Raw genomic sequence first — 22,726 nt, forward strand, 5'->3', positions numbered from 1 at the left:
CAGCAGGGGTGAGGACAGCTGGCAGGTGCTGGAGGGGATATGGCTCAGGAGGTGTGTGGCTAAAGCCCTGCAGCAGAGCTGCCCCTGCACACACTGCTGCTCCTGGGGACAGCAGTTTGAGGCTGTCTGCCTTGCAGCCAGTCAGCAGGACCCAAACCTTCCTCCTGCCACGGGGTGGTCAGCACTTGACCTTCCCCAGCCCAGCAGTGAGCAGAGCAGAGCTGGCTGGGAGGGCTCCTTCTCACCCCTGGCTATCCAAGCCCTGATCAAAGGCTCTGCAGTGCAGTAACGCTGCTGACAGTGGAAGGATGTTTGTGCAGTCACCATGGCAAAGGCAATGCCAAACATCCTGTCCACAGCACGCTAAGGGATGGGGCTGGGGGCAGGGGGGGAGCAGCACTCCTTTGTTTAAGTGACTTGTGCAGGTCTGGCAGGGAAGAGAGATTAATGATTTCTGCAGAAGCTAGAGCCTGCACAGGGCTCAGGCCAAGCAGGCAGCTGAAGAGGAAACATCCTGTGCCCCAGGCTGGGGGATCAGCGCAGATCTGATGGCCACACTCTGTGTGGGCTGGAGCTGCCCAGCTCTGGCACAGCTCAGGCCAGGCCTCTGAGAGGATGAGGGCCAGGGCTGCTATGGAGGCAGGATCCATGTCCCTTGTCCCCCTGCCTGCTGGAGGCTCTTCCTTTCCCAAACACTTCACTGCAAGTTGTGGTTCTGCAGCAATTTATTAGGGAGCTTTTGCCTTTCATATTGAACCTTTTAGCTAGGGCCTGCTTGGCTGACACAAGGCAGGCAAATGCCCTCTCTGGAGCCCAAACTGGAGCCCATTAGAAGCTCAAATGAATTTTGGGTTCCTTCCTCTGCCTTTTGGCTCGTGGCAAACACACCACCTCCTGCTCAGCAACACTTGAGGCTGCAGGTCACCTCCTTACACTCTGCTGCTGTCCTTCCAGGGACTTGGAGCATCCTGGCTGTCAATGACACAAGCACAGACACAAAGCAGGTTTGAGATGGCAGCACTCCCTGCTCCCCTCCTCTCTCCTGGAGAGGCAGAACCATGCCCACACTGCAGCAGGGAGCAGCTGATGCCAGGTGGCACAGGTCCTCAGCGCGAAGCAGAGAGCTGGCTCTCGGCACGGGCACAGGAGGAAGCATGCCCTGGGCAGCTCCTGCCAGCTCAGAGCAAGCCACTAACCAGTGGCACTGCACAGCAGGCAGCAGGCCTGGGAGCTCCACAGGCAGAGACAGAGGCTCAGGACTGACCTCAGCAGCCTTCCTGTGGTCATCCTGGTTCTGCAGCACGCAGACGTCGACGCCGAGGCAGCGCAGGTAGCGGCCCAGGCCCTGCAGCATGTTGTCACAGACCACACTGAGCTCCCGGGGGGAGATGGCAGCAGGGGGGCAGGAGGTGGCCTGCTTGGGTCCTTGGCACTGCTACAGAAAGGCAAGAGATCCATGAGCAGCAGAGCAGAAGGCTGACTCCCAGTGCAGCCCCCTGCCCGGTGCAGCTGTCCCCTGCCCCCCCAGGTGCCCTGCAGCACCTCCAGCTCCTCCCCATGGCCTTCCTGCATCAGCCACCTGCTGCCTGGGCAGGGGCTGCACCCTGAATTAGCCTCACTCTCTGGCACCCAAACTGGGCAGCTGCAGCCTTGCCCTGCAGAAATGCCAGCCTGGCCTGCTGTGCCCCCCAGAGACAGAGCTGCTCTCCAAGCAGGCTGCAATCAACCCCCCTGTGCCAGAGCCATGCCCTGGGCAGGGGCTGTGACACACAGGGGGACAAACAGGTAGGCAAAGCAACCAGGTCAGCTCTGTTATCTTTGGGGGGGGGGGGTAAAACCAGGCAGTGCCTGGACTGTGTGTGTTTGGTTTCAGCTGCCTGCTGCTGGGGGAGTTCCTGCACTTGGAGGTTCTGCCCCTGGGAGGCTCCCAGAAGCACAATAGCTAAACTCCTGCAGAAGGGAAGTTATTAAGGAGCCTCCAGTGTTCAGTTGTTGCCTCCAGTTGGGCTGGCTGAAGGACACAGCTACCACCTCTGCAGGGCAGAGAGCTCCTGCAGCACTGCAGCCCAGCCCTGGGCTGGGGACAGCGTGGAACACCCTGCAGATACAGCTGGGCTGACCCTGGGAGCCAGCTGAGATCCAAGAGCTCCATCTGGGTGGTGCTGCACAGGGCTGGGCAGAGGGCTGGAGCTCCTCTCCTGTGAGCACAGGCTGAGAGAGTTGGGGTTGCTCAGTCTGGAGAAGAGAAGGCTCCCAGGAGGCCTTCTTGTGGCCTTCCAGGATCTGCAGGGGGCTCCAAGAAATCTGGGGAGGGACTCTGCAGGGTGTCAGAGGACCTCTTAGTGATAGGGCTGGGGGAATGGATGTCAGGAAGCTGTTCCCCAGGAGGGTGGTGAGAGCCTGGCACAGGTTGCCCAGGGAGGTGGTGGAAGCCTCCTGCCTGGAGGTGTTTGCAGCCAGGCTGGAGGTGGCTGTGAGCAACCTGCTGTGGTGTGAGGTGTCCCTGCCCATGGCAGGGGGTTAGGACTGGCTGAGCCTTGAGCTCCCTTCCAGCCCTGACAGCTCTGGGATTCCAGAAGCTGTGTGTGGGTAAGACTGGAGTGGCACTGGCTGTGAGAGGATCCTGCTGGATGCAGCTGTGCCCTGAGGCAGCAGGGTGCTGTGATCCCAGATCAAGCTGAGCCCTCAGAGCAGAGCTGCTTGGAAGACTGTAACCCTGTGCTGCTGCTGCTGTCCAAGCAGCTGGGAAGGAGCAGCAGCTGGCTCTCAGCTCGTGTTCATCCCCTGGCCAGCAGTGTCAGAGGCAGCTCCTTTCTCACGTTTCCTGCCAGCAGAGAGCTACAAACTGATGAAGGAGAATAATGTCATTAGCCCCACTTCAGAGAGGGGAGCAGAGAGCGCTGGGAGGAGAGCCTGGAGCCACACAGGACACACAGGCAGCAGAAGTCTGCGCTTGTGAGGCCCGGTCCAGGCTTTCCCAACGGCTCTGGGTGGGAGCCTGGCTGCACAGGGCACAGCTGAGCACACAGCCCACAAGGTAACCCAAGCCTCCAGCACTCACTTCTCCCCTCTCTGGGGCAGCCAGGGCTGTGGTAGCATACAGCATTCCCATGGGCACAGAGCTGAGCAGACTGCTGAGCAGCTTTGTGCTCCTCTCCTGGCTGCTGGGAGGCTGCACACTTGCACACAGCGAGGAGGAGCTAAGGGAGGAGATCAACAGCCATGCAAGGGAGCTCTGACCCCAGGGGACAGACACAGCCTGGGGCTACTCAGGAGGATCCCAGCCAGGGTGAGTGGTTTCTGCTAATGTTTCAGAGGTGCATGGACAGCTGGATGGCTGCACTGTAAAAGCAGAACTTCACTGAGAGAGAGAGGGATCAGAGCTCCAAGATGTGTGAGCAGAGTCACACAGCTCCAGCCTGTGGCTGGTGGAGTTTTCATAAGCCACAGAATGGGTTGGGATGGAAGGGACCTCAAAGCTCAGCCAGTGCCAACCCCCTGCCATGGGCAGGGACCCCTCCCCCCAGCCCAGCTTGCTCAAGGCCTCATCCAGCCTGGCCTTCAACACCTCCAGGCAGGAGGCAGCCACAGCCTCCCTGGGCAGCCTGTGCCAGAGTCTCCCCAGCCTCACTCTCAAGGATTCCTCCCTCCTCTCCACTCTCAGTCTCTCCTCTCCCAGCTCAAAGCCATTGTTCCTCAGCCTGGCACTCCCAGCCCTTGGCCAGAGTCCCTCCCCAGCTCTCCTGGAGCCCTTCAGGTCCTGGAAGGCTGCTCTGAGGTCTGCCTGGAGCCTTCTCTTCTCCAGGCTGCACAGCCCCAGCTCTCCCAGCCTGGCCCCAAAGGGGAGGGTCTGCAGCCTCTGCTCATCTCTGTGGCCTCCTCTGGAGCCTCTCCAGCAGCTCCAGGTCCTTCTTGTGCTGGGGGCCCAGAGCTGGAGGCAGTGCTGCAGGTGGCCCCTGGAGCACTCCAAGGCACAGCAGTGCAGGGGGAGAGCAGTCATGGAGTGTGTGGTGCTGGGCAGGGAGTCAGGGAGAAGCCTGCAGCTGAACAACTTTCTGGGTGGACTGCTTGAACTTTGCAGAATCTGCTCCAGACACAGTGAAGGAGACACTCCCAGGGTGAAACCCAGACACAGAAGCTCAGGTAAAAGCAAAAGCAAGGAACTCAGGGCTTGGAAGGCAACACCTAGGGCACAGAACCCCCCCAGCAGCATTTCTGCCAGCAGGGTCAGCTGGGCTCTGGCACACAGAGCTGCACTCAGCTTTGTGAAGAGCAGGGGCAGGGAAAGCTGAATCAGGCAGGTGAAGGATCAGGGGAGGGGAGAGGAAGCTGTTTGCTGCACCAGTCCTGAGAGCAGCCTGCAAGCAGGCAGGCCAGGCACGGCCTGGTGTGCCTGAGGCAGGAGCCAAGGTATGGTTTGCAGGGGTCCTGAGCAAGGTGCTGTGCTTTGAAGGTGTTCACAAACCTGTCCAGAAGCTGAGGGTGCTTCTTGTTCATCCAGCTGCTTCTTTGCCCTGGCCTTTGAGCTTGGTTTTCCCACCAGACTCTTGGTCAGGTCTGGACTCAGACCAAAGCTCTCTGGATCCTTACAGAGCTTCTCATAGACCTCCAGCAAACAGTAGGCATCTGAGGCTGAGGAGAAGGGGAGAGGAGCCTCAGGTGGTGCCACTCAGAGGCAAACCCCTGCTGAGGCAAGGCAGAGCTGCCTCTGCATGCAAGCCACCTGCAGCTCCCTGCTGCCATACCCTGCACTCCTGCTTCAGCAGCATCACAACTTAACACAGGGCCACAGAACCACAGAACCTCCTGAGCTGGAAGGGACCTCTAAAGGTCATCTATTCCAAGCCCTCTGCAGCGAGCAGGGACATCCTCACCTAGATCAGAAGGATCCAGGCAGAGGAGCTCACAGAGCAACAGCCTCCCTGCTGCCCCCCATGCAAACTGTAGCGCCCCGTGTCAGGCAGCTTCAGCCGAGCCACACTGCTCCCCTTGGGCGCTGAGCAGCCCCTTGCCCACCGTGCACTGCCGCTGTCAGCTCCGGGGAGCAGCTGAGCCAGCCCTGCGAGCCAGCCCTGCGAGCCCCGAGCCAGCCCTGCGAGCCCTGAGCCAGCCCTGCGAGCCCTGAGCCAGCCCTGCGAGCCTGCCCTGCGAGCCAGCCCTGCGAGCCAGCCCTGCGAGCCTGCCCTGCGAGCCCTGAGCCAGCCCTGCGAGCCCCGAGCCAGCCCTGCGAGCCCTGAGCCAGCCCTGCGAGCCCCGAGCCAGCCCTGCGAGCCAGCCCTGCGAGCCCCGAGCCAGCCCTGCGAGCCCTGAGCCAGCCCTGCGAGCCAGCCCTGCGAGCCAGCCCTGCGAGCCTGCCCTGCGAGCCTGCCCTGCGAGCCCCGAGCCAGCCCTGCGAGCCCTGAGCCAGCCCTGCGAGCCCCGAGCCAGCCCTGCGAGCCAGCCCTGCGAGCCTGCCCTGCGAGCCTGCCCTGCGAGCCCCGAGCCAGCCCTGCGAGCCCTGAGCCAGCCCTGCGAGCCCCGAGCCAGCCCTGCGAGCCAGCCCTGCGAGCCCCGAGCCAGCCCTGCGAGCCCTGAGCCAGCCCTGTGAGCCCTGAGCCGGCCCTGCGAGCCCTGGCGACTAACTCCTGTGGATCTGTCTCAGCTCCGGGGAGCAGCTTCCCCCCTGGGCTGCAGCGTACCAGGTTGTCACCGGGGGGCTGCTGGCAGCTCTGGCACTCACGGGCAGAGCCGTGCGGCTGCTGCCCCTGCACCGGGACCTGCCGGCGGCCCCGAGCCGGCCCTGCGAGCCCCGAGCCAGCCCTGCGAGCCCTGGCGTCTAACTCCTGTGGAGCTGTCTCAGCGCCGGGGGCAGCTGCAGCTAATCCAGGGCTGGCTCCCGTCTCCAGGCTGTCCTTCAATGCCCCGGGAAAAGATTTAGACCCAGGCTCCTGACTCTGGGGTAAGCAGCAGTAAGCTCTTCTGCTCCCTCCGCAGCGCCAGCTCTGTGCTGAGCTTTCTGACAGCATCGCTGCCCATCCCCAGCCCTGCTCCAAGCACTGCACTGCCACCCTGCCAGGGCTCTGCCTGCATGGAGGCTGCGATGGGAGACAGAAGGAAGAGGATTTCGCTCTTGCCTTTCCTGAGGAGAGTTTGCACAGGAACTGCTCTGCACAGGAGCTGCTCTGCACAGGAGTTGCTCTGCTCTGGAACTGCTCTGCACTGGAGCTGCTCTGCACAGGAGCTGCTCTGCACTGGAACTGCTCTGCACTGGAGCTGCTCTACACCGGATCTGCTCTGCACAGGAGCTGCTCTGCACAGGAACTGCTCTGCACAGGAACTGCTCTGCACAGGAGCTGCTCTGCACAGGAGCTGCTCTGCACTGGAGCTGCTCTGCACAGGAGCTGCTCTGCACAGGAACTGCTCTGCTCTGGAGCTGCTCTGCACAGGAGCTGCTCTGCACTGGAGCTGCTCTGCACAGGAGCTGCTCTGCACAGGAGCTGCTCTGCACCGGAGCTGCTCTGCACAGGAGCTGCTCTGCACAGGAACTGCTCTGCACCGGAGCTGCTCTGCACAGGAGCTGCTCTGCACAGGAGCTGCTCTGCACTGGAGCTGCTCTGCACAGGAGCTGCTCTGCACTGGAGCTGCTCTGCACTGGAGTTGCTCTGCTCTGGAGCTGCTCTGCACAGGAGCTGCTCTGCACAGGAGCTGCTCTGCACTGGAGCTGCTCTGCACCGGAGCTGCTCTGCACCGGAGCTGCTCTGCACAGGAGCTGCTCTGCACAGGAACTGCTCTGCACAGGAGCTGCTCTGCACAAGAGCTGCTCTGCACTGGAGCTGCTCTGCACTGGAGCTGCTCAGCACAGGAACTGCTCTGCACCGGAGCTGCTCTGCACCGGAGCTGCTCTGCACAGGAGCTGCTCTGCACTGGAGCTGCTCTGCACAGGAACTGCTCTGCACAGGAGCTGCTCTGCACAGGAGCTGCTCTGCACAGGAACTGCTCTGCACTGGAGCTGCTCTGCACAGGAACTGCTCTGCACAGGAACTGCTCTGCACAGGAGCTGCTCTGCACAAGAGCTGCTCTGCACTGGAGCTGCTCTGCACTGGAGCTGCTCAGCACAGGAACTGCTCTGCACTGGAGCTGCTCTGCACCGGAGCTGCTCTGCACCGGAGCTGCTCTGCACAGGAGCTGCTCTGCACAGGAGCTGCTCTGCACTGGAGCTGCTCTGCACAGGAACTGCTCTGCACAGGAGCTGCTCTGCACAGGAACTGCTCTGCACAGGAACTGCTCTGCACAGGAGTTGCTCTGCTCTGGAGTTGCTCTGCTCTGGAGCTGCTCTGCACTGGAGCTGCTCTGCACAGGAGCTGCTCTGCACCGGATCTGCTCTGCACAGGAGCTGCTCTGCACTTGAGCTGCTCTGCACAGGAGTTGCTCTGCTCTGGAGCTGCTCTGCACAGGAGCTGCTCTGCACCGGAGCTGCTCTGCACAGGAGCTGCTCTGCACCGGAGCTGCTCTGCACAGGAGTTGCTCTGCACCGGAGCTGCTCTGCACAGGAGTTGCTCTGCACAGGAACTGCTCTGCACCGGAGCTGCTCTGCACTGGAGCTGCTCTGCACAGGAGCTGCTCTGCACCGGAGCTGCTCTGCACCGGAGCTGCTCTGCACAGGAGTTGCTCTGCACCGGAGCTGCTCTGCACAGGAGTTGCTCTGCACAGGAACTGCTCTGCACCGGAGCTGCTCTGCACAGGAGCTGCTCTGCACAGGAACTGCTCTACACTGGAGCTGCTCTGCACAGGAACTGCTCTACACTGGAGCTGCTCTGCACAGGAGTTGCTCTGCACAGGAACTGCTCTGCACCGGAGCTGCTCTACACCGGAGCTGCTCTGCACAGGAACTGCTCTGCACAGGAGCTGCTCTGCACTTGAGCTGCTCTGCACTGGAGCTGCTCTGCACAGGAGCTGCTCTGCACAGGAGCTGCTCTGCACCGGAGCTGCTCTGCACAGGAGCTGCTCTGCACAGGAGCTGCTCTGCACTGGAGCTGCTCTGCACTGGAGCTGCTCTGCACAGGAGTTGCTCTGCACCGGAGCTGCTCTGCACAGGAGTTGCTCTGCACAGGAACTGCTCTGCACAGGAGCTGCTCTGCACAGGAGCTGCTCTGCACCGGAGCTGCTCTGCACCGGAGCTGCTCTGCACTTGAGCTGCTCTGCACTGGAGCTGCTCTGCACAGGAGCTGCCCTGCACAGGAGCTGCTCTGCACCGGAGCTGCTCTGCACTTGAGCTGCTCTACACTGGAGCTGCTCTACACCGGAGCTGCTCTGCACAGGAACTGCTCTGCAGAGGAACTGCTCTGCACTGGAGCTGCTCTGCACAGGAGCTGCTCTGCACAGGAGCTGATCTACACTGGAGCTGCTCTGCACAGGAGCTGCTCTGCACAGGAGCTGATCTACACTGGAGCTGCTCTGCACAGGAGCTGCTCTACACCGGAGCTGCTCTGCACAGGAGCTGCTCTGCACTGGAGCTGCTCTGCACCGGATCTGCTCTGCACTGGAGCTTCTCTGCACAGGAGCTGCTCTGCACTTGAGCTGCTCTGCACTGGAGCTGCTCTGCACAGGAGCTGCTCTGCACTGGAGCTGCTCTACACAGGAGCTGCTCTGCACAGGAGCTGCTCTGCACAGGAGCTGCTCTACACCGGAGCTGCTCTGCACAGGAGCTGCTCTACACCGGAGCTGCTCTGCACCGGAGCTGCTCTGCACTGGAGCTGCTCTGCACCGGATCTGCTCTGCACTGGAGCTTCTCTGCACAGGAACTGCTCTGCACTTGAGCTGCTCTACACCGGAGCTGCTCTGCACAGGAGCTGCTCTGCACTGGAGCTGCTCTACACAGGAGCTGCTCTGCACAGGAGCTGCTCTGCACAGGAGCTGCTCTACACCGGAGCTGCTCTGCACAGGAGCTGCTCTACACCGGAGCTGCTCTGCACCGGAGCTGCTCTGCACTGGAGCTGCTCTGCACCGGATCTGCTCTGCACTGGAGCTTCTCTGCACAGGAACTGCTCTGCACTTGAGCTGCTCTGCACTGGAGCTGCTCTGCACAGGAGCTGCTCTGCACTGGAGCTGCTCTACACAGGAACTGCTCTGCACAGGAGCTGCTCTACACCGGAGCTGCTCTACACCGGAGCTGCTCTGCACAGGAGCTGCTCTACACCGGAGCTGCTCTGCACAGGAGCTGCTCTGCACAGGAACTGCTCTGCACAGGAGCTGCTCTGCACAGGAGCTGCTCTGCACCGGAGCTGCTCTGCACCGGAGCTGCTCTGCACCGGAGCTGCTCTGCACAGGAGCTGCTCTGCACAGGAGCTGCTCTGCACAGGAGCTGCTCTGCACAGGAACTGCTCTGCACCGGAGCTGCTCTGCACTGGAGCTGCTCTGCACAGGATCTGCTCTGCACAGGAGCTGCTCTGCACAGGAGCTGCTCTGCACAGGAGCTGCTCTGCACAGGAACTGCTCTGCACAGGAGCTGCTCTGCACAGGAGCTGCTCTGCACAGGAACTGCTCTGCACTTGAGCTGCTCTGCACTGGAGCTGCTCTGCACAGGAGCTGCTCTGCACAGGATCTGCTCTGCACAGGAGCTGCTCTGCACAGGAACTGCTCTGCACCGGAGCTGCTCTGCACAGGATCTGCTCTGCACAGGAGCTGCTCTGCACAGGAGCTGCTCTGCACAGGAGCTGCTCTGCACAGGATCTGCTCTGCACAGGAGCTGCTCTGCACTTGAGCTGCTCTGCACTGGAGCTGCTCTGCACAGGAGCTGCTCTGCACAGGATCTGCTCTGCACAGGAGCTGCTCTGCACTTGAGCTGCTCTGCACTGGAGCTGCTCTGCACAGGAGCTGCTCTGCACAGGAGCTGCTCTGCACAGGAGCTGCTCTGCACAGGAACTGCTCTGCACCGGAGCTGCTCTGCACAGGATCTGCTCTGCACAGGAGCTGCTCTGCACAGGAGCTGCTCTGCACAGGAGCTGCTCTGCACAGGAACTGCTCTGCACAGGAGCTGCTCTGCACAGGAGCTGCTCTGCACAGGAACTGCTCTGCACCGGAGCTGCTCTGCACTGGAGCTGCTCTGCACAGGAGCTGCTCTGCACTTGAGCTGCTCTGCACTGGAGCTGCTCTACACAGGAGCTGCTCTGCACAGGAGCTGCTCTACACCGGAGCTGCTCTACACCGGAGCTGCTCTGCACAGGAACTGCTCTGCACAGGAGCTGCTCTGCACCGGAGCTGCTCTACACCGGAGCTGCTCTGCACCGGAGCTGCTCTGCACAGGAGTTGCTCTGCACCGGAGCTGCTCTGCACAGGAGTTGCTCTGCACCGGAGTTGCTCTGCACTGGAGTTGCTCTGCACAGGAGCTGCTCTGCACAGGAGCTGCTCTACACCGGAGCTGCTCTACACCGGAGCTGCTCTGCACCGGAGCTGCTCTGCACAGGAGCTGCTCTGCACCGGAGCTGCTCTGCACAGGAGTTGCTCTGCACCGGAGCTGCTCTGCACAGGAGCTGCTCTGCACAGGAGCTGCTCTGCACCGGAGCTGCTCTGCACAGGAGCTGCTCTGCACAGGAGCTGCTCTGCACAGGAGTTGCTCTGCACCGGAGCTGCTCTGCACTGGAGTTGCTCTGCACAGGAGCTGCTCTGCACCGGAGCTGCTCTGCACCGGAGCTGCTCTGCACAGGAGCTGCTCTGCACAGGAGCTGCTCTGCACAGGAGCTGCTCTGCACAGGAACTGCTCTGCACCGGAGCTGCTCTGCACTGGAGCTGCTCTGCACAGGATCTGCTCTGCACAGGAGCTGCTCTGCACAGGAGCTGCTCTGCACAGGAGCTGCTCTGCACAGGAACTGCTCTGCACAGGAGCTGCTCTGCACAGGAGCTGCTCTGCACAGGAACTGCTCTGCACTTGAGCTGCTCTGCACTGGAGCTGCTCTGCACAGGAGCTGCTCTGCACAGGATCTGCTCTGCACAGGAGCTGCTCTGCACAGGAACTGCTCTGCACCGGAGCTGCTCTGCACAGGATCTGCTCTGCACAGGAGCTGCTCTGCACAGGAGCTGCTCTGCACAGGAGCTGCTCTGCACAGGATCTGCTCTGCACAGGAGCTGCTCTGCACTTGAGCTGCTCTGCACTGGAGCTGCTCTGCACAGGAGCTGCTCTGCACAGGATCTGCTCTGCACAGGAGCTGCTCTGCACTTGAGCTGCTCTGCACTGGAGCTGCTCTGCACAGGAGCTGCTCTGCACAGGAGCTGCTCTGCACAGGAGCTGCTCTGCACAGGAACTGCTCTGCACCGGAGCTGCTCTGCACAGGATCTGCTCTGCACAGGAGCTGCTCTGCACAGGAGCTGCTCTGCACAGGAGCTGCTCTGCACAGGAACTGCTCTGCACAGGAGCTGCTCTGCACAGGAGCTGCTCTGCACAGGAACTGCTCTGCACCGGAGCTGCTCTGCACTGGAGCTGCTCTGCACAGGAGCTGCTCTGCACTTGAGCTGCTCTGCACTGGAGCTGCTCTACACAGGAGCTGCTCTGCACAGGAGCTGCTCTACACCGGAGCTGCTCTACACCGGAGCTGCTCTGCACAGGAACTGCTCTGCACAGGAGCTGCTCTGCACCGGAGCTGCTCTACACCGGAGCTGCTCTGCACCGGAGCTGCTCTGCACAGGAGTTGCTCTGCACCGGAGCTGCTCTGCACAGGAGTTGCTCTGCACCGGAGTTGCTCTGCACTGGAGTTGCTCTGCACAGGAGCTGCTCTGCACAGGAGCTGCTCTACACCGGAGCTGCTCTACACCGGAGCTGCTCTGCACCGGAGCTGCTCTGCACAGGAGCTGCTCTGCACCGGAGCTGCTCTGCACAGGAGTTGCTCTGCACCGGAGCTGCTCTGCACAGGAGCTGCTCTGCACAGGAGCTGCTCTGCACCGGAGCTGCTCTGCACAGGAGCTGCTCTGCACAGGAGCTGCTCTGCACAGGAGTTGCTCTGCACCGGAGCTGCTCTGCACTGGAGTTGCTCTGCACAGGAGCTGCTCTGCACAGGAGCTGCTCTACACCGGAGCTGCTCTACACCGGAGCTGCTCTGCACCGGAGCTGCTCTGCACAGGAGCTGCTCTGCACCGGAGCTGCTCTGCACAGGAGTTGCTCTGCACCGGAGCTGCTCTGCACAGGAGTTGCTCTGCACCGGAGCTGCTCTGCACAGGAGTTGCTCTGCACAGGAGCTGCTCTGCACAGGAACTGCTCTGCACAGGAGCTGCTCTGCACTTGAGCTGCTCTACACTGGAGCTGCTCTACACCGGAGCTGCTCTGCACAGGAGCTGCTCTGCACCGGAGCTGCTCTGCACAGGAGTTGCTCTGCACCGGAGCTGCTCTGCACAGGAGCTGCTCTGCACAGGAGCTGCTCTGCACCGGAGCTGCTCTGCACAGGAGCTGCTCTGCACAGGAGCTGCTCTGCACAGGAGCTGCTCTGCACAGGAGTTGCTCTACACAGGAACTGCTCTGCACAGGAGCTGCTCTGCACCGGAGCTGCTCTGCACAGGAGCTGCTCTGCACCGGAGCTGCTCTGCACAGGAGTTGCTCTGCACTGGAGCTGCTCTGCACAGGAGCTGCTCTGCACCGGAGCTGCTCTGCACAGGAACTGCTCTGCACAGGAACTGCTCTGCACAGGAGCTGCTCTGCACCGGAGCTGCTCTGCACAGGAGTTGCTCTGCACAGGAGCTGCTCTGCACAGGAGCTGCTCTGCACCGGAGCTGCTCTGCACAGGAGCTGCTCTGCACAGGAACTGCTCTGCACAGGAGCTGCTCTGCACCGGAGCTGCTCTGCACTTGAGCTGCTCTACACTGGAGCTGCTCTGCACAGGAGCTGCTCTACACCGGAGCTGCTCTGCACAGGAGCTGCTCTACACTGGAGCTGCTCTGCACAGGAGTTGCTCTGCACCGGAGCTGCTCTGCACAGGAGCTGCTCTGCACTGGAGCTGCTCTGCACAGGAGCTGCTCTGCACAGGAGCTGCTCTGCACTTGAGCTGCTCTGCACAGGATCTGCTCTGCACAGGAGCTGCTCTGCACTTGAGCTGCTCTGCACTGGAGCTGCTCTACACAGGAGCTGCTCTGCACAGGACCTGCTCTACACCGGAGCTGCTCTACACTGGAGCTGCTCTGCACAGGAGCTGCTCTGCACCGGAGCTGCTCTGCACCGGAGCTGCCCTGCACAGGAGCTGCTCTGCACAGGAGCTGCTCTGCACTGGAGCTGCTCTGCACTGGAGCTGCTCTGCACAGGAGTTGCTCTGCACTGGAACTGATCTGCACCGGAGCTGCTCTGCACAGGAACTGAGCTGCTCTGCACAGGAACTGATCTGCACAGGAGCTGAGCTGCTCTGCACAGGAACTGCTCTGCACTGGAGCTGAGCTGCTCTGCACAGGAACTGCTCTGCACTGGAGCTGCTCTGCACAGGAACTGCTCTGCACAGGAGCTGCTCTGCACAGGAGCTGCTCTGCACAGGAGCTGCTCTGCACAGGAGCTGCTTTGCACAGGAACTGCTCTGCACCGGAGCTGCTCTGCACTGGAGCTGCTCTGCACTGGAGCTGCCCTGCACAGGAGCTGCTCTGCACCGGAGCTGCTCTGCACAGGAACTGCTCTGCACAGGAGCTGCTCTGCACCGGAGCTGCTCTGCACAGGAGCTGCTCTGCACTGGAGCTGCTCTGCACAGGAACTGCTCTGCACAGGAGCTGCTCTGCACCGGAGCTGCTCTGCACAGGAACTGCTCTGCACAGGAGCTGCTCTGCACCGGAGCTGCTCTGCACTGGAGCTGCTCTGCACTGGAGCTGCCCTGCACAGGAACTGCTCTGCACAGGAGCTGCTCTGCACTGGAGCTGCTCTGCACAGGAGCTGCTCTGCACTGGAGCTGCCCTGCACAGGAACTACTCTGCACTGGAGCTGCTCTGCACAGGAGCTGCCCTGCACAGGAACTGCTCTGCACAGGAGCTGCTCTACACTGGAGCTGCTCTGCACAGGAACTGCTCTGCACAGGAGCTGCTCTGCACAGGAGCTGCTCTGCACAGGAGCTGCCCTGCACAGGAGCTGCTCTACACTGGAGCTGCTCTGCACTGGAGCTGCTCTGCACAGGAGGTGCTCTGCACTGGAGCTGCTCTGCACTGGAGCTGCTCTGCACTGGAGCTGCTCTGCACAGGAGCTGCTCTGCACAGGAGCTGCTCTGCACTGGAGCTGCTCTGCACAGGAGCTGCTCTGCACAGGAGCTGCTCTGCACAGGAGCTGCTCTGCACAGGAGCTGCTCTGCACTGGAGCTGCTCTGCACAGGAGCTGATCTGCACAGGAGCTGCTCTGCACTGGAGCTGCTCTGCACAGGAACTGCTCTGCACAGGAGCTGCTCTGCACAGGAACTGCTCTGCACAGCCATCCTCTTCCTTTTTCCCCTGGGGACAGAGAGAAGGCCAAGAGGCAGAGCCCAGACCTGCATAGAGGATCTGCTCCTCACGGAGTGGTCTCTTCTCCCAGTTGGACAACTGCTCTGTTTTGTCCAGAGGCTTGCCCAGCACATGCTGCACCAAGAGGCTGAGGCCCTTCTCTGGCTGCCTGAGCCCTCTCTGCTCGGAGCTCTGCTCTGGGCACAGGACATCGGCCTCCTGGCCACTCTTCTTCCAATCCCTGGAGCTCTTCTGCAGCTGACAAGAGAAGAAGACACAAAGCAGATGGTTAGAAGGCAGCTCCCACAGCTCCTGCCCCAGCAGGTGTGGCCATGCAGCAGCCCTATCACTTCCATCTCCTGCCTGGCAGATTGAGTGCCCTGCTCTCAGACAAGGGCTGGGATGAGGTAGACAGCGTCTGGAGATTTGGTTAACAAAGACTGACTGCAGAGGAAGCTGCTCCATAGCCAGGGAAGGCAACAAGAGCAGCCAGGCAGCAGTGCATCAGAGCAGTGGGGCTGGGACTCTTCAGAGGTGTGCAGGGTGCTCAGCCATGATGGAGGCTGTTGGGCACTGAGTCAGAGAAAGAGCAGCAGTGGTAGCTCAGCTCCTTCCTCCTCCCAGCACCCCTGAGAAAAAGGCATTCCTGTAGCAGAGAGGGCAAAGGCCCTTCTGCAGCTGCCATTCTCAGATCAAACTGAGGCAATAGCTGCTGGCAGCACCCCAGAGCCTGCAGCACTTCCCAGGTTAAGCTATCAGCCCCAAAGATCTCACTTCCCCCCAGCCCACAGCCTGAAACACACTCCATAAATCCTGCCCATTAAAATGCTTGTCCTCAGCTCTGCAGCCTGCTGGAGCTGCTGTGTGCAGCCCAGAGCCAGCTGCACTTCAGCTGAACAGACATCCCAGTGCTGAGCACACCAGCAGCCCTCCCAGGAACACCACAGACACCTCTGCAAACCCTGCCTGCCCCAGTGCTGCCCCAGCCTGCACAGCCAGGCTCCCTCTCACCAAGCTCAAGTGTGGCTCTGTGCTCAGGAGCTCTCTCCCAGCTGAATGGAGCTCTGGCTCCCCTGCAGCTGCTTTTACACAGCTGTAATGCAGGCTGGGGGAAAACTCAGCAGAGAGTCAGGGAATCATCTGCTTGGAAAAGACTTTTAAGGGCATCCCCTCCAACCATTCTCTACCTCTGCCAAGGCTGCTGCTGAGCCACAGCCCTCAGCACCACAGCTCTGCCTCTCTCCAACCCCTCCAGGGATGGGCATTCAGCCAGCTCCCTGGGCAGCCTGGGCCAGGCTTTGAGAGCCCTTCCAGTGAAGCATTTTCTGCTCATGTCCAACCTAACCCTCCCCTGGGGCAACCTGAGGCCATTTCCTCTTCTCCTGTCCCTTGTTCCGAGGGAGCAGAGCCCAACCCCACCTGGCTCCAGCCTCCTTCCAGGGAGCTGCAGGGAGCAAGGAGGTCTCCCTCAGCCTCCTCTTCCCCAGGCAGAGCACCCCCAGCTCCCTCAGCTGCTCCTCCCCAGCCCTGCTCTCCAGACCCTTCCCCACTTACTACTCAAAGCAGTAACTCACAGTTAGCTATTAGTCTATCAGGCTCTAACTTTTTCAGTGGCTGACAACTAACTGCTGCTCTCTTCCCCCTCAGAACCACCTTCCCCTCACAGCCACGAGTGGCAAAGGTCATTCTGCCACCTCCCTGCTGGTAGGGCACAGGAGCAGGCCATGCTGTGAGCCCCCAGCCCTGAGCTGAGGGCACAGGCAGGAGGCACAGGCTGACACCTTGCCTGTGCTCATCCTTACTTGCTTGTCTACTGTGAGCAGGTCCACCACACCTCGGGCTTGCTTCTCTGTGTCTTTCAGAGCAGGGCACGTGGCTGCAAGGCTGCTGAGGTCTCCAGACATCCCATAGCCTGCAGAGGGAAAAGGGGAAGCCCAACTCACATGGCAGGAAAACTGAAACCATGGCTGATGCCCCCCAGCTCTCCCTAGCTGAGCCAAAATGCTGCCAGCAGCTGGTGGCAAGGCAGGGAGCAGGGCAGACTCCTGCCTCTCCTGCTCCCAAGGGATGCTCTGGCAGATCAAGGGGGCTGGGCTGGCCTCTGGAGCTCTCCTCCAACCCAAACCATTCTGTGGTTCCAGGGCCAGGAGAGGAGAGCTGGAGGGCAAATACTGACTTCAAGATCCACTTCAAAACTGGCAGGTAGTGAATCACAGCTCCTGCCAAAAGCCTCCAGACAGACCCTGCCCCCAGGTGTGGTAAGCAGCAGAGCTCTGGTGTCCAGCACAGGAGATCTGGGACAGGGCCAGGGGAGCTCTGGGAGGCAGAGTGCCCAAGGGCACTGCAGGCTGGGTGCAAGGAGGGCACAGCAGGCTGGGTACAAGGAGGGCAGAGCAGGCTGGGTGCAAGGAGGGCAGAGCAGGCTGGGTGCAAGGAGAGCACTGCAGGTTGGGTGCAAGGAGGGCAGAGCAGGCTGGGTGCAAGGAGAGCACTGCAGGTTGGGTGCAAGGAGGGCACTGCAGGCTGGGTGCAAGGAGGGCAGAGCAGGCTGGGTGCAAGGAGGGCACTGCAGGCTGGGTGCAAGGAGGGCACTGCAGGCTGGGTACAAGGAGGGCAGAGCAGGCTGGGTGCAAGGAGGGCAGAGCAGGCTGGGTGCAAGGAGAGCACTGCAGGTTGGGTGCAAGGAGGGCACTGCAGGCTGGGTGCAAGGAGAGCACTGCAGGCTGGGTGCAAGGAGGGCACTGCAGGCTGGGTGCAAGGAGAGCACTGCAGGTTGGGTGCAAGGAGGGCAGAGCAGGCTGGGTGCAAGGAGGGCAGAGCAGGCTGGGTGCAAGGAGAGCACTGCAGGTTGGGTGCAAGGAGGGCAGAGCAGGCTGGGTGCAAGGAGGGCAGAGCAGGCTGGGTGCAAGGAGGGCACTGCAGGTTGGGTGCAAGGAGGGCAGAGCAGGTTGGGTGCAAGGAGGGCACAGCAGGTTGGGTGCAAGGAGGGCAGAGCAGGCTGGGTGCAAGGAGGGCAGAGCAGGCTGGGTGCAAGGAGGGCAGAGCAGGCTGGGTGCAAGGAGGGCACTGCAGGTTGGGTGCAAGGAGAGCAGAGCAGGCTGGGTGCAAGGAGGGCAGAGCAGGCTGGGTGCAAGGAGGGCAGAGCAGGCTGGGTGCAAGGAGGGCACTGCAGGTTGGGTGCAAGGAGAGCAGAGCAGGTTGGGTGCAAGGAGGGCACTGCAGGCTGGGTGCAAGGAGGGCACAGCAGGCTGGGTGCAAGGAGGGCAGAGCAGGCTGGGTGCAAGGAGGGCACTGCAGGCTGGGTACAAGGAGGGCACTGCAGGCTGGGTGCAAGGAGGGCAGAGCAGGCTGGGTGCAAGGAGGGCACTGCAGGCTGGGTACAAGGAGGGCACTGCAGGCTGGGTGCAAGGAGGGCAGAGCAGGCTGGGTGCAAGGAGGGCACTGCAGGTTGGGTGCAAGGAGAGCAGAGCAGGTTGGGTGCAAGGAGGGCAGAGCAGGCTGGGTGCAAGGAGGGCAGAGCAGGCTGGGTGCAAGGAGGGCACTGCAGGTTGGGTGCAAGGAGAGCAGAGCAGGTTGGGTGCAAGGAGGACAGAGCAGGCTGGGTGCAAGGAGGGCACAGCAGGCTGGGTGCAAGGAGGGCAGAGCAGGCTGGGTGCAAGGAGGGCACTGCAGGTTGGGTGCAAGGAGAGCAGAGCAGGCTGGGTGCAAGGAGGGCACTGCAGGTTGGGTGCAAGGAGGGCACTGCAGGCTGGGTGCAAGGAGGGCACTGCAGGTTGGGTGCAAGGAGAGCAGAGCAGGTTGGGTGCAAGGAGGGCACTGCAGGCTGGGTGCAAGGAGGGCACAGCAGGCTGGGTGCAAGGAGGGCAGAGCAGGCTGGGTGCAAGGAGGGCACTGCAGGCTGGGTGCAAGGAGGGCACTGCAGGCTGGGTGCAAGGAGGGCACTGCAGGCTGGGTGCAAGGAGGGCACTGCAGGCTGGGTACAAGGAGGGCACTGCAGGCTGGGTGCAAGGAGAGCAGAGCAGGTTGGGTGCAAGGAGGGCAGAGCAGGCTGGGTGCAAGGAGAGCAGAGCAGGCTGGGTGCAAGGAGGGCACTGCAGGCTGGGTGCAAGGAGGGCAGAGCAGGCTGGGTGCAAGGAGGGCACTGCAGGCTGGGTACAAGGAGGGCACTGCAGGCTGGGTGCAAGGAGGGCACTGCAGGTTGGGTGCAAGGAGAGCAGAGCAGGTTGGGTGCAAGGAGGACAGAGCAGGCTGGGTGCAAGCTGGGGTTCATGTGGAACTAATACAATCCCAGCTCCAAGGGGGGAGGCTGAAGCAGACTTCCTGGCTCCCACCTGCTATGGGAAGATGTTTCTATCCTTCCCACTTGCCCCAGCCACCCTGCACCCAGGCCTGGCAGGCTGTGACAGAATCATCTAGGCTGGAAAGGACCTCTCCACCCAGTCTGTCACCACAACATGTCCCCACCACAGACCTAGATGCTGTCAAACCAGGCCAGGGCTGGTGACTGCACCACCTCCCTGGGCAGCCTGGACAAGTGCCTCATCACCCAGAAATCTACCACATGTCCAGCCTGAACCTCCCCTGGCTCAGCCTGAACTCCCAGGGCTGCTAAAGCTGCTTCCCTGAGAAGTGCACTCAGGGAATGTGAGCCACAAGGGGAGCCAGGAATGCCTCCCAAGGAGCAGGGTAAAGGCCCAGGGCAGGGAGAAGAGGCCCAGGGCAGGGAGAAGAGACCCAGGGCAGGGAGAAGAGGCCCAGGGCAGGGAGAAGAGGCACAGCTACCAAGTTTTGTGATGGATGCATCTGAGTAGAGCCTCTGCAGGAAATGAAGAAGCTTCTCCATCTGGTCCTGGGCCTCAGCCTGCTGCAGGAGCTGTGACAGGTCCAGCAGGAAGACCTCATCCTTCAGAGCCATCTGCAGCAGGGACACTTGGGGCTTCCCCACCATGCCAAAGGAAGGTCTCCACTCCATGTCAATGCCAACAACCTGCCCAGGCTGCAACAGAGAAAAGCCTTCTTACAAACATTCCCTGAGCAACAGCCTTCAGGCACTGACACAGGCTGGGGGTGAAGGGCTGGGGAGCAGCCCTGGGGGTGCTGGGGGTGCAGAGCTGCACAGGAGCCAGCAGCCAGCACTGCCAGCCCAGCCCCAGCCTGGCCTGGGCTGAGCCCCAGCAGTGTGGGCAGCAGGGGCAGGGAGGGGATTCTGCCCCTCTGCTGTGCTCTGCTGAGACCTCCCTGCAGTGCTGGGGCAGCTCTGGAGCCCTCAGCACAGCACAGCCAGGGACCTGCTGGAGCAGGAGGCCACAGCAGTGCTGGCAGGGCTGGAAGCCCTCTGCTGTGAGGCCAGGCTGAGAGAGTTGGGGTTGTGCAACCTGGGGGAGAGAAGGCTCCAGGGAGACCTTCTGGTGGCCTTGCAGTGCTTCAGGGGAGCTACAGGAAGGCTGGGGAGGGACTGCTTGTCAGGGAGTGCAGTGCCAGGATGAGAGGCAATGGCTTCAAACTGCCAGAGGGGAGAGTTAGACAATTACAAGGAAGAAATCCTTTCCAGTGAGGGGGGAGGGAGACTCTGGCACAGGCTGTGCAGGGAGGCTGTGGCTGCCTCCTGCCTGGAAGTGTCCAAGGCCAGGCAGGACAGGGCTGTGAGCAACCTGCTCTACTGCAAGGGACTTGGAACTGGGTTCCCTTTAAGGTCCCTTCCAATCCAAAGCATTCTGTGATTCCATCTCAGTCTCACAGTCTCACAGAATCACCAAGGTTGGAAGAGACCTCAAAGATCATCAAGTCCAAGCTGGCAGCACAGACCTCGTGACCAGACCATGGCACCAAGTGCCACATCCAATCCCCTCTGGAACACCTCCAGGGATGGGGACTCCACCACCTCCCTGGGCAGCACATCCCCAGGGCCAATCTCTCTTCCTGGGAAGAACTTTCTCCTCACCTCCAGCCTAAACCTCCCCTGGCACAGCTTGAGACTGTGTCCTCTTGTTCTGGTGCTGGCTGCCCGGGAGAAGAGCCCAACCCCCACCTGGCTCCAACCTCCCTGCAGGGAGTTGGAGAGGGCAATGAGGTCACCCCTGAGCCTCCTCTTCTCCAGGCTAAGCAACCCCAGCTCCCTCAGCCTCTCCTCCCAGGGCTGTGCTCCAGACCCCTCCCCAGCTTTCTTGCCCTTCTCTGGACACCTTCAAGTCTCTCAATGTCCTTCTTGAACTGAGGAGCCCAGAACTGGACATAGGACTCAATCTCTGTGGTGTGCAAACTGCTACAGACACAAGGAGCTTGCACAGCACATCCAGGGAGCCCCTGCAGGGCCTTCCCTGGCACAGTGACCCCCAGGAGCCCAGCAAGGAGCTGCTTGGGATCTGGGGAGGGGGCAGCTGCCATGGAGTTCCTGCTGCTTGACCCTGCACAGAGCACCCCCAGGTGACCCTCCCTCCCCAGGTGTCCCTCCCTCCCCAGGTGTCCCTCCCTCCCCAGGTGACCCTCCCTCACCTGCAGCACCTTCTCCCAGCACTGCAGAGTCTCCTCCCAGGTCTGCAGGAGGTGGATGCTTGCCCGTGGGATAGGCAGCTGGTAGTAGTGCTGCTTCCTCCTCTCCACATCAGGGCCTGCTGCTGAGGCCTCTTCCACCCTGCACAGAACCAGAGGCAAGAGCTTCAGGCCATGCAGTGTGAGCCTCCTGGGCTGCAGGACCATCAGGAAGCCTCCAGGCCCTTGTTTCACCCTGGCCCTCTCTTGTCTCAGGCCACTCAGCTCCTCCTGCCCTCTCCTCACTTTGCCTCCCATCTCTTTCATCCTGGCTCATCCTCTCCTCCTCCTGACACACACATGGCTCTGTGTCCAAGGCCTCTCTTCCCCAGCACTGATGCAGCCTGGATGCCAGTGCTGGGCAGCTGCTGCCACTGCCAGAGCCAACATTACAGAGTCACTGTGAGCCCCCATGGTGTAACTCACGCCAGGGCAGGCAGCCTGCACCAGCACTGTGCCCCAAGCAGCTCCACACCTGCCCACAGCACAAACTGCCTCAGAAAGAGCCTCCTGGGCAGCTCCATGCCAGGGCCACTGGCAGGTGGGAAGGGGTGAGCCTGCCTCATCATGCTCCAGTGTGATGGCTTGGGAAGGCTTCACAGAGTGCTGCTATCCAGCTGCTCCTCCACCACCTTCTGCAGGAGGCTGAGGGAGACCTCACTGCTCTCCACAGCTCCCTGCAGGGAGGTTGGAGTGAGGAGGGGGCAGCCTCTGCTCCTTGGTGCCAAGGGCCAGGAGCAGAGGCAATGCTTCCAGGCTGCCCCAGGGGAAGCTCAGGCTGGAGCTCAGGAAATCTTTCTGCCCTGGAAGGGATCTCAGCCATTGGCAGAGGCTGCCCAGGGCAGTGCTGCAGTGCCCATCCCTGGGGGAGTTCCAGCAGCTGTGGGCCTGGTGCTCAGGGCCATGGTTTGGTGCTGAGCCTGCAGTGCTGGGCTGAGGGCTGGGCTGGGTGAGCCTGAAGGGCTCTTGCAACTGAGTATATTCTGGGGGAGATGGTTGGGGCCCTGTCCCTGGAGGTGTTTAAGGCCAGGCTGGATGAGGCTGTGGGCAGCCTGATCTAGTGTGGGGTGTCCCTGCCCATGGCAGGGGGGTTGGGACTGGCTGATCCTTGTGCTCCCTTCCAACCCTGACTGACTCTGTGATACTATGAAACCATGGCACCAAGTGCCACATCCAATCCCCTCTGGAACACCTCCAGGGATGGGGACTCCACCACCTCCCTGGGCAGCACATCCCAGTGGCCAACAACTCTCTCTGGGAAGAACTTTCTCCTCCCCTCCAGCCTGAACCTCCCCTGGCACAGCTTGAGACTGTGTCCTCTTGTTCTGCTGCTGGGGGCCTGGGAGAAGAGCCCAACCCCCTCCTGGCTGCAACCTCCCTGCAGGTAGGCTGCCCTGAAGAGGCACCAGCAGGGCACTTACCAGCCTTGGCTGTGGAGGCGCTGGAGCTGGGCAGCCAGCGGCGGGGGCAGCAGCCGGGGCGGCAGGCGGCAGCGCAGGGCGCAGCGCGCGGCGGTGCTGGCGTCGCAGTGGCTGAGCAGCAGCTGCGCCAGGCGGCCCTGCAGCCAGGGGTTCTCCCCAACTGTGCTCTGGCAGGGCAAGAAGAGGGAAGGAAGATGGTCAGGGCCACTCTCACCAGGGGTCTTCCTACCCCTTTCAGGAGGCAGCAGCCCCCAGGGATGCCGGGCAAGGACAGGAATGGCCCCAGGGGGTTTGTGCCAAGCTGCCGGGAGCTGCCCGGGCTGCAGGGCACAGAGCTGTGCTGGGAGCTCAGCAGGCTGCCTGGGGGCACTGAC

The 22,726-nt window shown here is 61.7% G+C and overlaps 1 protein-coding gene across 1 annotated transcript in view; it reads right to left on the bottom strand.

The window, feature by feature from the left end:
* Positions 1 to 22,726, bottom strand: part of EXD3 (exonuclease 3'-5' domain containing 3) — a 454,860-nt gene that overhangs the window by 226,431 nt on the left and 205,703 nt on the right. Inside the window, exons 13-19 of the mRNA XM_068164114.1 lie at positions 22,353 to 22,519; positions 20,896 to 21,034; positions 19,186 to 19,399; positions 16,206 to 16,315; positions 14,451 to 14,661; positions 4,466 to 4,632; positions 1,265 to 1,435 (exon numbers count right to left, since the gene is read on the bottom strand). Of these exons, the coding sequence (XP_068020215.1) occupies positions 1,265 to 1,435; positions 4,466 to 4,632; positions 14,451 to 14,661; positions 16,206 to 16,315; positions 19,186 to 19,399; positions 20,896 to 21,034; positions 22,353 to 22,519 (1,179 nt within the window). The remainder of the gene's footprint in view (positions 1 to 1,264; positions 1,436 to 4,465; positions 4,633 to 14,450; positions 14,662 to 16,205; positions 16,316 to 19,185; positions 19,400 to 20,895; positions 21,035 to 22,352; positions 22,520 to 22,726) is intronic.

Source organism: Melanerpes formicivorus, unplaced genomic scaffold (assembly GCF_026170545.1).
Source record: "Melanerpes formicivorus ecotype bairdi unplaced genomic scaffold, bMelFor1.0.p_v2 SCAF_77, whole genome shotgun sequence".
NCBI classification, from domain to species: domain Eukaryota; kingdom Metazoa; phylum Chordata; class Aves; order Piciformes; family Picidae; genus Melanerpes; species Melanerpes formicivorus.